This window comes from Capra hircus, chromosome 16 (genome assembly GCF_001704415.2).
Source record: "Capra hircus breed San Clemente chromosome 16, ASM170441v1, whole genome shotgun sequence".
Classification (NCBI taxonomy): Eukaryota; Metazoa; Chordata; class Mammalia; order Artiodactyla; family Bovidae; genus Capra; species Capra hircus.
This window is the reverse complement of record NC_030823.1, coordinates 74,609,538-74,623,048: the sequence shown is the minus strand read 5'-3', so window position 1 is coordinate 74,623,048 and position 13,511 is coordinate 74,609,538. Positions and strand designations below refer to the sequence as shown.

The 13,511-nt window shown below is 42.4% G+C and overlaps 1 protein-coding gene across 1 annotated transcript in view; it reads left to right on the top strand.

Annotated features, from left to right (window-relative positions):
- The window catches only part of ASPM (abnormal spindle microtubule assembly), a 62,486-nt gene extending 60,304 nt beyond the window's left edge, over window positions 1-2,182 (top strand). Inside the window, exon 28 of the mRNA XM_018060804.1 lies at window positions 1,110-2,182. Coding sequence (XP_017916293.1) covers window positions 1,110-1,212 — 103 coding nt within the window. The 3' untranslated portion in view covers window positions 1,213-2,182. The remainder of the gene's footprint in view (window positions 1-1,109) is intronic.

The window sequence follows — 13,511 nt, the reverse complement described above, 5'->3', positions numbered from 1 at the left end:
TGAGGTTCATCTACATCTTACGTGGCCTAGATTTCATCTCTCTCTTCACACAGTGCTCGTCCATGATAGGGAAACACCCACTCTGTGTGACCACTCCCCTCCCCACCCCCCAATTAATTGAGATTTGGAATTTTCACTGGAAAGAGTAAGAAAATGTGGAATTGCATATAGTGATAGGGATTTCATGTGAGGAAGATGGATATGATGCTATTTTCTCAGTGAAGGAGATAATAAACATTAACTCCGCAGCAGATGGGGGAGGGTGTGGAGGGGACATTTGAAAAATAAAATAGTCATCTTGGGGAAAGAGAAAGGAAGCAATTTCTAGGTGGTTTCAATCGCTGGTGTACAATCAGCCAGCCTGGTTGTATAGTTTCTCTTTAGCACCGTTCAGCATGCAGGAACGGAAAAGGCAGATGCCTGGATTCAACTGGGAATCCGTCTAGAACTTTCCAGCTGAATTCAGTAGGAAAGAGCGACAATAGCGTTAACAGCATTTGCAAAGGAGATTATACTGGGGTACCCAAGGCAGACAGGAGGGAAAGGTATGCAGCGGGAAGGAAAGGTGTGCAGTGCTGTGCTGGGGGCAGGCTTGCACTGAGGTCCAGGAAAGTGGGCCCCCGGTGGGCGGAGCCTGTGAGCATGGACATGTTAAGTTGAAGGATGTGGATGAATCCCAAGTGGCGGTTGGGGCTGGAAGGCTGGGCACCTTCTGAGGGTGGTGCCAGTCTATCGTGTGGTCATGTGACAAGGGGTGGAGCTGCAGGAAAGGGGAAGAAACGGACAGAAGAGGGGGTCATCTCTTTGGCTGCAAGGATTTGGAGTTCTGAGACGGGACAGGAGTCCAGTGGAGACCAGGAACCAAGTTTACATACAAGACCCTGGGGTTTCATGGCTGAATATCCTGAGCTTCAAAGGAGCCACCATCATCCTTGGGGAAGATAGGGAGTAATGATCTGAAGTTATAACAGGAAGCCTCCCACCTGCGTGAGGGGCCTGGAGGGGGTGATGTGTCCACAAAGGGCCACCTTTCAGTTAAGACAAAGCTGTGGACATGACTCTCTTAAGAGAAGAACTCAGTTAATGAAAGGTTTTTGTTCTTCTCACAGACTCAAACCAGACTGGGTTTTGAGAAGAGATAATGTGGAAGAAATCATGACTCCTCTGAAAGCTATTCAGATGGTGATGGACACGCTCAGCCTTCCTTATTAGCAGAGGCAAGCGTCTCAGCCTGTACAAGAAAAGACACAGGAAAGCTCATCATGCAGATGGAAAGTGGTTTTAGGTTTCTTTGTACAACTTTTAAAAATCTGACTTTGTATTAAAGTTAAAAAGACATATGTAGCAAATAAACTTTATATTCTTTCTTTCTCTTATTTAATAGCTTTATTCAGGTAACAAACTGATGTCACGACATGATTCCAACGCTGTTATCCATGGCTGTCATCTTAAAATAGTGCATTAGTTTGCATATAATCATATTCCTAAAGGGAAAAGAGTAGCTCAGTGTTCCTGTTTTATAGGTAAATTGAGGCATTTGTCCAAAATAAATGTTGAAAAGTTAAAGAGTCTGCCAACTCACATAGAAGTGAGAAGAGGATTAAATAACCCCACAAATGCCATCGACCCCTGCTTCCTGACGACCATCGAGATGGGCAACTGAGCCCCTCCGGACACATTGGGCAAATTCAGCCCACCTCATCACATACTAAAAACCCTAGACTTGGAACTGAGTGGGGCTATAATTTGACCTGGGGAGAGCAAGGTTGTAATAGAAACTCTAGTCCCTGAGCACAGACCTGAAGATGATTCATTTATGAAACACCACCCGTTTTTCATAGCTTTGGGTCGCTGCTGCCAACCCTGCACCCGTGGTTCCTGGGCCGCAGACACCTACCTCCAGTGGCTGTTTGCAGTCTGATCGGGTCCCAAAGTCTGTCTAGAAATGGGGGCCAGGACAGTTCTTAACTGTTAGAAATAAATCGGTAATAGCCAGAAATGGAAAGACCATTTAACTATTTGTTGGAGTAAGGATTAAACTTAATTAGAAATTGTCTGAGACCTGGTTAGAATAGATCTAAAGACCATATTGATGTATTGTAGAATATATTGAAGGTAACTAGAGAATTTTTTTTGTTGTTGTCTTCCAATAAAGTGTTTTGGGCACTCTTGGTACTGAGAATTTTCCAAACTGTGGTTTTTGTTGACTCTCCCAAATGCTTCATTTTTCATGTCACAGAATTTTAGTATAAACAGTTTATTTACTTGGTAAATTATACTGCTAGGATATAGTCAAGCAGCATAAAATTGGTATTCATTTCTTCTAAGATGATTATGACCAATTAGTATTTGCAAAAGAAGTATTTCTATCAAGTTATACATGAAAAATGATTTCCAGATAGTACATTTAAAACCTTTTACTGATTAAGAAAATGCTGTCTTTTTTATTACTTTTTAAATTTTTATATTGTCCACCTGTCACTGATTCTCTGTATAAAGAAAGCATTATAACCTACTATAGTTCTACTTTCAACAAAGGAAGAATTCCAGTGAAAACACTTTGCTTATAACTTCTTCACAGGAGGTAAAATCAATGCAGATAAACATTCATTTACAATCTATTTGAGGGCATGTGTATTTGTGAGTGTGTGTAAAAATTTCCAACCTATGTAGAGAAAGAAGGATGGTCTAAAAACCTGCTTATTTCAAGAAATGCTTATGGGGGCTACATAAAGTAGTGTTTCTAAAGCTTTCATAGATTATGGACCATTTTTTTTTTCCTCCAATTTTACAGAAGCCTATTTCAGAAACATCTTAAAAGAACAGAGGTGGTTTTTTTTTTTAATTTTAATAATCTAATTTTATTTTTATTTGTTTTTGTTTTTTCACCTTTTGGCCTCACCATGTAGCATGTGATGTGGGTCCTTAGTTTCTCTACCAGGGATTGAACTCACACACTGTGCTTCAGAAGCACAGAGTCTTAACCCCTGGAATGCCAAGGAAGTTCCTAATTTTATTCTATGAATAATACTCCATCATTAATGCAGATAACTTGTATTTAGAATAATGGTTTATTTTGGATTATCTAAAAAAACAATGAAATTTGTTCTAAACTTTGCCCTTGTTTTGCCAAGGCATCATTAAGTTTCATACCTGCTGAACATTATTAGAAACAAACTCTTCTATCAATAATTGTGATTGATCTTTATTGTTGTGTGTTGGTACATTAATAGTCCAATAAGATCTATATGCATTAATATGACAGCAAATCTGGAAAACTCAGCAGTGGCCACAGGACTGGCAAAGGTCAGTTTTTATTCCAATCCCAAAGAAAGGCAATGGCAAAGAATGCTCAGACTACCACACAATTGCACTCATCTCACACGCTAGCAAAGTAATGCTCAAAAATTCTCCAAGCCAGGCTTCAACTGTACATGAACTGTGAACTTCCAGATGTCAAGCTGGATTTAGAAAAGTCAGAGGAACCAGAGATCAAATTTCCAACATCCATTGGATCATCGAAAAAGCAAGAGAGTTCCAGAAAAACATCTACTTTTGCTTTATTGACTACATAAAAGCCTTTTGGGAATACCAGACCACCTGACCTTCCTCAAGAGAAATCTGTATACAGTTCAAGAAGCAGTAGTTAGATCTAGACATGGAACAACAGACTGGTTCCAAATCAAGAAAGGAGTACATCAAGGCTGTATATTGTCACCCTGCTTATTTAACTTATATGCAGAGTACATCGTGCAAAATGCCAGGCTGGATGAAGCACAAGCTGGAATCAAGATTGCTGGGAGAAATATCAGTAACCTCAGATACACAGATGACACCACACTTAATGGCAGAAAGCAAAGAAGAACTAAAGGGCCTCTTAGTGAAAGGAGAATGAAAAATTTGGCTTAAAGCTCAACATTCAGAAAACTAAGATCATGGCATCCAGTCCCATCGCTTCATGGCAAATAGATGGGGAAACAATGGAAACAGACTTTATTTTTTTGGTCTTCAAAATCACTGCAGATGGAGACTGCAGCCATGAAATTAAGACACTTACTCCTTGGAAGAAAAGCTATGACCAACCTACACAGCATATTAAAAAGCAGAGACATTAATTTAGCAAGAAAGGTCTGTCTAGTCAAAGGTATGATTTTTCCAGTAGTATTGTATGGATGTTAGAGTTGGACCATAAAGAAAGCTGAGCGCCAAAGAACTGATGCTTTTGAACTGTGGTGTTGGAGAAGACTCTTGAGAGTCCCTTGGACTGCAAGGAGATACAACCAGTGCATCCTAAAGGATCAGTCCTGAATATTCATCGGAAGGACTGATGCTGCAGGTCAAACTCCAATACTTTGGCCACCTGATGCAAAGAACTGACTCACTGGAAAATACCCTGATGCTGGGAAAGATTGAAGGCGGGAGGAGAAGGGGACAACAGAGGATGAGATGGCTGGATGGCATCACCAACTCAATGGACATGAGTTTGGGTGAACTCCGGGAATTGGTGATGGACAGGGAAGCCTGGTGTGCTGCAGTCCATGGGGTTGCAAGGAGTAGGACACGACTGAGCAACTGAGCTGTACTGAACTGAACATCTGTGTTTATCTTAGTAATGTTATTAAGGACATGGGTTACTCGGTGTCTCCCTCCACTGGTACTTTCTCTGAGGCTCTCTCTGCGCTGTGGCCACTTTCCTACAAGCCCTCTCAATGCCACGTATGTTCTCTCTGCTCTAAAGTAGGTGATGACCTCCTGGACAGGCAGCAGCCCTCTGCTTCCCTCACACGCAGGCGGCTTTCGAGTAGAACTCCCCCATGATTCGTAGCCTTGCTGTCAGCGTGCAGATGTTCACTCTTCAGCAAACTCCGGAAGTGTGTCTGGCTACGTTCCTCTATTTGTGTGCCACATAATTTTGTCTTGTGTCCTAGACTCACTGAATGTTGTATTGTGGAGACAGGATTGTCTTGTATCCCTCCGTCCGCCCCCCGCAAAATGTTTTTAACAACTTGATTGGCTCAAGCTGAGCATTGATTTTGCAGTGGTAGCTCAAATCTTATTTCAATTATTTTTGATCCTTATCTGAGTTACTTTGAGTTTGCATAATACGTAGATATTCAAGAGTCATTTGGAGGGGCTTCCCTCATGGCTCAGTGGTAAAGAATCCACCTGCCAATGCAGGAGACACAAGTTAATTCCCTGATCAGAGAGGATCCCACATGCCTCGGAGCAGCTAAGCCCGGGTGCCACAACTACTGAGCCTGTGCTCTAAAGCCCAGGAGCTGCAGCCCCTGGAGCCCACGTGCTCTAGATTCCGTGATCCGCAACAAGGAGCCCAGGAACTGCAACGAAGGCAGCTCCCACTCTGCACAAGTAGAGAAAGGCCACGTGGCAAGGAAGACCCAGCACAGCCACAAAAAGCCCAGCAGGAATCATTTGGTGATTTACAGAGAAATCACACCCAAAAGTCGGGCCTGTCTTTTCACACTCTCTAGCCTCATTTCCCCATTGCCCCCTTTCTCAGTGGACATTACTGCCCCTGCCCACCTCACTGGTACCTGTGGCTGGAATGTCAGTGGGCTTTTTCTTTAAACCCAAGGCTTCACTCCATTGCAAAGTGCTGAGTGATGAGTTCTGTCAGGCTGTAGCCTGTAAAAATGGTCTACTGCCTGAGAGAACTGACTTCCTTGCCTTCTTTCAACTGAATTCTCCCATCCAGAAACGGTCTGCTGTCTTCCATTCTGCTGTGTGTCAGCGTATCTGGCTTCTTGGTTTCCGTTGGGGGTGAGTTTGGATTTTGTTTAGAGTTGCTCTCTTAGAGTTTACTTGTGCATATTCGAAGCTGAAGTTGAAGAGGCGTTTTATCATCTGTTTTATTCCCCTTCCAAAACACACATCTTTTATTTTCATTTTTTTAAAAATGAATAAAGGACATTCAAGATGAAAACTTAGGTGCAATATAAGGTTATGAATGACGTCATCTTACCCCCAGAGAATTTATTTCTGTTCCCAACTGACAGCTAGCCTAGAAACACTAACTACTGCACATCACCTTTATCCAGTTTGGATTGAGATGGTGTTGAGGTGGATTTGGGTCCCTAGACAGTCTGTATCTTCTTCTCACATACTCTCATTTTTCAAGGCCCTAGAGCTTTCTATTCTCTTGCAGGCTCTGCAAACCACTGTTAGGTTCCTAACAGACCCCAGGGTCTGCTGATAGCTATGCATGTCATCATTGTCTTCTTAGCATCAGTCCCGAATCAAGGATTGCTCTGAGAGGAGAAAGAACAAAAGTGAAGTCATTCAGTCGTGTCTGACTCTTTGCAACCCCATGGACTGTAGCCCGCCAGCCTCCTCCGTCCATGGGATTCTGCAGGCAAGAATACTGGAGTGGGTTGCCATTTCCTTCTCCAGGGGATCTTCCAGATCCAGGGACCGAAGCCGGGTCTCCTGCATTGCAGGCAGACGCTACCGTCTGAGCCGCCAGGGAAGCCCTGTGAGAAAGGAAGTGCCTCCTGCATGCTGGGATGAAATCCCTGTGCTTCCCTTCTCTTAAATCTTGGCCCTGAAATTCCTCAATGTCTTGGTAGTGCACTACTGCCTTCCAACAGCTTTTAATACTTTATTAAATATTTATAGTTGCTATCGATGTCCAGCACTTTGGTTCAGATAGTAAAGAATCCACTTGCCAATGTAGGAGACCTGGGTCCGATCCCTGGGTTGGGAAGATCCTCTGGAGGAGGGAATGACCACTCACTCTAGTATTCTTGCCTGGAGAGTCCCATGGACAGAGGAGCCTTGCAGGCTACAGTCCATGGAGTCACAAAGAGTCGGACACGACTTAGTGACTGACACACACATGGTTGCTATCAGTAAGAGGATTGAGCTAAAACAACCCAATCCACCTGTGATGGAGGAATTCCCATTCTTCTGACTTTAAAATATGTTGAAAATGGTGAGTATGATGTGGCTTGTCATGATGTCAGCAACTTCATTTGATTTGGTTCAGCTAAAGTATGAAACTCCAGTACTTTGGCCACCTCATGCGAAGAGTTGACTCATTGGAAAAGACTCTGATGCTGGGAGGGATTGGGGGCAGGAGGAGAAGGGGACGACAGAGGATGAGATGGCTGGATGGCATCACTGACTCGATGGACATGAGTCTGAGTGAACTCCGGCAGTTGGTGACGGACAGGGAGGCCTGGTGTGCTGGGATTCATGGGGTCGCAAAGAGTCGGACACAACTGAGCGACTGAACTGAACTGAACTGAACTGAAAGTATTAAAAGGTAAACTCATACATGAATTTTTATAGCTGGATAAGCTGATAGAGCAGATACAGTAAAATGTTAAAAACTGCTGAATTTTGACATTTCAACAATGGTTGAATCAAACAGTTTGATCGACTACTCTGTGTGTATACTTGCCATGAAATAAAAGCTGGTGAAAATCATGTGAGGAGCATTTTAAATAGGCTTTCCCATCTTGCCGTCCTTTAGAACTTAGCGTGGATAAATGCATGAATGGAAACTGATTATCCCATTCAAATGCTAATACACACAGTTTATTTTCTTAATAGGAGGGGGAAAGCATGACTGTACACCATCCTAATTCAAGCTCAAGTGCTAGCATCTCGTCAGCAATTCTGTCTTTTGTGGTGATGCAATATAAAATCCACGACATCATATATTAGATCATCTGGTCAAACCATTTGCCGTCAATTCAACACAGTAATGAAAAACCTGAGCTTGGGCCGCAGTGAGCTGGCCTTTCCTCCCCCAGGTCCTCGGGAGCTGAGGATATGGAGGTGAAGGGCCCGGCCAGCCTTCCCTCCGTCACCCCAAGCTCTTCCCACACGTGGCTCCATCCAAGTCAACAACCAGGACCTGGGCCCCTCTGGGAAACACAGAGAAGAAGAGGAGAAGCGATACACTTGCGGATAATTACTTCAATGGCACTTTGGGACCTATTTCGTTTTGCATTTCAAAACCTTGCTGGCTCTCTTTTTTGTGGCCGAGTAGCATTCTATTGTGTACACATATATGTACCACATTTTTAGCCCCTCTTCTGCTGGTGGACATTTAGGTGGCTTCCATGTCGTGGCCATTGTGAACAGTGCTGCAATGAACACTAGGGCGCGTGTGCCCTTTTAGATGGTGTCTTTCTCTGGATATATGCCAGGAGTGGAATTGCTGAGTCATGTGGTAGTTCCGCTTTTCTTTTTAAAGAACCTCCATACCGTTTTCCATAGTGGCTGCACCGATTTATATTCCCACTAACAGTGTAGGAAGGTTCCCTTCTCTCTACACCACCTCCAGCATTTATTGTTAGAAGATTTTCTGATGATGGTCATTCTGACCACTGTGAGGTGAGACCTCATGGTAGTTTTGATTTGTGTGTCTCTATTAATTAGTGATGTTGAGCATCTTTTCATGTGCTTTTTGGCCATCTGTATGTCTTCTTTGGAGAAAGGTCTATTTAGATCTTCTACCCCCCCACTTTTTTTTTTTTTTTGATTGGGTTGTTTTGTTTTTTATATTGAGCTTGCAGCAACATGGGTGGAGCCAGACATTGTTGAAGTGAGTGAAGTCAGAGGAAGACAAATATTATATGATATTGCTTATGCATGGAATCTAAAAAGAAAATGGTGCAAATGAACTTATTTTCAAAACAAATGGAGTCACAGATGTAGAAAGCAAACTTATGGTTACAAGGGGGAAGGGATAAATTGGGAGGCTGGGATTAACATTCACACACTGTGGGTATTAGTTGCTTAGTCATGTCTGACGCTTTGCAACCCTATGGACTATAGCCTGCCAGGCTCCTCTGTCCATGGGGTTCTCCAGGCAAGAATACTGGAGTGGGTTGCCATGCCCTCCTCCAGGGGGTCTTCCCAACCCAGGGATAGAATCTGGGTCTCCTTCATGGCAGGCAGATTCTTTACCATCTGGGTCACCAGGGAACATACACACACTACTATATATAAAATGGAGAACTACTAAGGACCTACTCTGCAGCACAGGGGCCTCTACTCCATCCTCCAGTGACCCATGTGGGACGAGAATCTACAGGAGAGTGGGTGGATGTGTATGTATAACCGAGTCTCTTTACTGCACACCTGAAGCTAACTCAACATTGTAAGTCAACGATACTCCAATGAAAGTCAAGAAAAAACACACATCTTGCTGGCTCTCCTTTTCTTTTTTTCTTTTTTTTTTAATTTATTTTTTATTTTTTTTTAATTTTAAAATCTTTAATTCTTACATGCATTCCCAAACATGAACCCCCTAGAGTGGCTACAGGTGGGCCTTTCAGGCAAGTACTTTAAAAAGCTGGCTTCACGCCAGTTTCTCTCTCCTTCTTGGCCTCAGACTTTTCCTCTGCCGGTTTCTCTTTACCTCCTCAACTTCTCTCAGTCGTGAATCAGACATAGTGTGTAAAAAATAAATATCATGGCCTCCAAATAGTCTCGCTGAAGCCCTCTGACTAGATTGGAAGGAATAGGGAATGAAATTCTACTCACCTCCCCAAGAAATGTGGCTGTGACTCCCAGCACCTGAGATTACCTGTAAAAGGCTTTCTCCTATTTCCAGCCTTACTCCTGTTATGTTTGATTTTGGCTCCTTTGCCTCATGGAAGAGAATAGTGAGCCACGCACGGCAAAGCTTACCAGCAAGCACCGCATCGCTGCTGACCAAGCACCTTGATTTGGAATATGTGCCACAAAAGAGTTTAAGAAAGAAAGAAATTCTCAGAAACTGAGAGAGAACATCCAACTTTAAAATCCTCTTTCCTATGCTCTGAATAAAACATTTTTATATGTATTTTGTTATTCACAAAATTCTAAGTAATAGTCCCAGTTCAAGATTTCCCCCTCAATACTGAGGAGGAGAAATGAAACTTCTATTAATACCTGCTTCCTCCTAACCTAGGGGTCAGCTGTTTCAACAGAAAGAGTGATTTACAAGTTCTTTTTTTTTTTTTAATTCAACACCACCAATCTTTGTGTTAGTACAAATTCCTCATAGATTTTGATACTGTCTTAGTTTTTTGCTTTTTACATTCCCTGTGTTTCTCATTGATTTAAAATTATTGACCACTATTTTTGAAAATACCTTTATTGAGGTATAGTTCACATACCATACAATTAGCCCATTTAAAATGTACAATTCAGTGTTTCCTGGCATAATCACAGAGTCGTGTGATCATCACCATTATCAATTTTAGAACATTCATCAGCCTCAGCTTTCAGTCATCAGCCCCTCCCCAATTCTTACCCTAGGCGACCCAAGTCTCCTGTGTCTCTCTACATTTGTCTACTCCGCACATGCCATATAGATGCAGCCACATAATACGTAGTCTTCTGTGACTGGCTTTTGACACTTAGCATGTTTCTGAGGTTCATTCATGTTATGACATGTAAGAATAGTTCAGAATATTCCATTGTTTCGATGTAACTTTTGTTTAGTTCTTGTGTATATTAATGAGTATCTGGGTTGTTTTTCAGTTCAGTTCAATGACTCAGTTGCATCCAACTCTTTGCAAACCCATGGACTGCAGCATGCCAGGCTTCCCTGTCCATCACCAACTCCCGGAGCTTCCTCAAACTCATGTCCATTGAGTCAGTGGTGCCATCCAACCATCTCATCCTGTCGCCCCCTTCTCCTTCTACCTTCAATCTTTCCCACCATCAGGGTCTTTTCAAATGAGTCAGTTCTTTGCATCAGGTGGCCAAAGTATTGGAGTTTGAGCTTCAGCATCACTCCTTCCAATGAATATCCAGGTCTGATTTCCTTTAGGATGCACTGGTTGGATCTCCTTGCAGTCCAAGAGACTTTCAAGAGTCTTCTCCAACACCACATTTCAAAAGCATCATTCTTCAGCACTCAGCTTTCTTTATGGTCCAACTCACATCCATATATGACTACTGGGAAAACCATAGCTTTGACTAGATGGAACTTTGTTGTCAAAGTAATGTCTCTGTTTTTTAATATGCTGTGTAGGTTGGTCATAGCTTTTCTTCCAAGTAGCAAGCATCTTTTAATTTCAAGGCTGCAGTCACCATCTGCAGTGATTTTCAGTTCAGTTCAGTTTAGTCGCTCAGTCGTGTCCGACTCTTTGTGACCCCATGAATCGCAGCACGCCAGGCCTCCCTGTTCATCACCATCTCCCGGAGTTCACTCAGACTCACGTCCATCAAGTCAGTGATGCCATCCAGCCATCTCATCTTCTGTCGTCCCCTTCTCCTCCTGCCCCCAATCCCTCCCAGCATCAGAGTCTTTTCCAATGAGTCAACTCTTCGCATGAGGTGGCCAAAGTACTGGAGTTTCAGCTTTCACATCATTCCTTCCAAAGAAATCCCAGAGCTGATCTCCTTCAGAATGGACTGGTTGGATCTCCTTGCAGTCCAAGGGACTCTCAAGAGTCTTCTCCAACACCACACTTCAAAAGCATCAATTCTTTGGCACTCAGCTTTCTTCACAGTCTGACTCTCGCATCCATACATGACCACAGGAAAAACCATAGCCTCGACTAGACAGACCTTTGTTTGCAAAGTAATGTTTCTGCTTTTCAATATGCTATCTAGGTTGGTCATAACTTTTCTTCTAAGGAGTAAGCGTCTGTTAATTTCATGGCTGCAGTCACCATCTGCAGTGCTTTTGGAGCCCCCCAAAAATAAAGGCTGTCACTGTTTCCACTGTTTCCCCATCTATTTCCCAAGAAGTGATGGGACCAGATGCCATGATCTTCATTTTCTGAATGTTGAGCTTTAAGCCAACTTTTTCACTCTCCTATCTCACTTTCATCAAGAGGCTTTGTGAAGTTCCTCTTCACTTTCTGTCATAAGGGTGGTGTCATCTGCATATCTGAGGTTATTGATATTTTTCCTGGCAATCTTGATTCCAGCTTGTGCTTCTTCCAGCCCAGCGTTTCTCATGATGTGCTCTGTATAGACGTTAAATAAGCAGGGTGACAATATGCAGCCTTTACATACTGCTTTTCCTATTTGGAACCAGTCTGTTGTTCCATGTCCAGTTCTAACTCTTGCTTCCTGACTTGTATATAGGTTTCTCAAGAGGCAGGTCAGGTGGTCTGGTATTCCCATCTCTTTCAGAATTTTCCACAGTTTATTGTGATCCAGATGCCATGATCTTAGTTTTCTGAATGTTGAGTTTTATGCCAGCTTTTTCACTCTCTTCTTTCACTTAAGAGGCTCTTTAGTTCCTTTTCGCTTTCTGCCATAAGGGTGGTGTCATCTGCATATCTGAGGTTATTGATATTTCTCCCAACAATCTTGATTCCAGCTTGTGCTTCATCCAGCCCGGCATTTCACATGATGTACTCTGCATATAAACCAGGGTGACAATATACAGCCTTGATATACTCCTTTCCCAATTTTGGAACAGTTGTTCTTACCTTTGGGTTATGAGTAACTCTGCTAGGAACATTCACATGTAAGTTTGTGTAGATACATGTTTTCGTTTCTCCTAGGTATTTATCGATATCTAGGAGGATTGCTGAGTCATCGCAACCCTATGTTTAACCTCCAGAAACTGCCAGGTTGTCTTCCAAATTGAGTGCACCGCTTTACATTCCCTTCGGCAGTGTTTGTGGGTCTCCATTTTCCGCATCCTTAAGACCTCCTGTTATTATCTGACTTTATCACCATCCCACTTTGTGTGAAGTAGTGTCTCATGATGACTTTTATTTCAATTTACTTAATACTTTAGTCAGCTGATGCAAAGAGCCAACTCATTAGAAAAGACCCTGATGCTGGGAAAGATTGAGGGCAGGAGGAGAAGGGGACAACATAGGATGAGATGGTTGGAAGGCATCACTGACTCAATGGACATGAGGGTGAGCAAACTCAAGAGTTAGTGAAGGACAGGGAAGCCTGGCGTGGTGCAGTCCATGGAGTCACAGAGTCAGGCATGACTGAGCGACTGAACAACAACAAATGGTTAACGATGTCAGACATCTTTCAGTGTGCTTATTGGCCATTCATACATCTTCTTCAGACAAGTATCTATTTAGATCCTGTTTTCATTTTTAAATTGGATTATTTTTCTTGTTCTTTTGAGTTGTAAGAATTGTTTATATATTCTAACTACAAGCCCATTATCAGATATATGATTTGTAACTATTTTCTCCCATTTTTCTGCTATGTTTTCTTTTTTTTTTCTTTTCTCTGAAGCATGAATGATTGTAGTTTTGACTAAGTCCAGTCGATCTTTTTTTTTTCTTTTCTTTCCTGTGCTTTTGATGTCATATCTAAGAACCCATTGTCAAATCCATGGTCATGAGGACTTTAAGCCATATTTTCACTTGTATTAGTAGTCATCTTTTGTATAGATATTTAAAAGAAGGAAAAAAACGCCGTCTACAATAGAAGACCACCCAAAGTGTATTTCTAAAACGTTTTGTTCAGTATTTCCCAAACTATGGTACATCAAAAAATAAAGGATTTGTTGCATGAAATTAGTATCGTGACCCAAAGGGTCTTTATATTCTCAT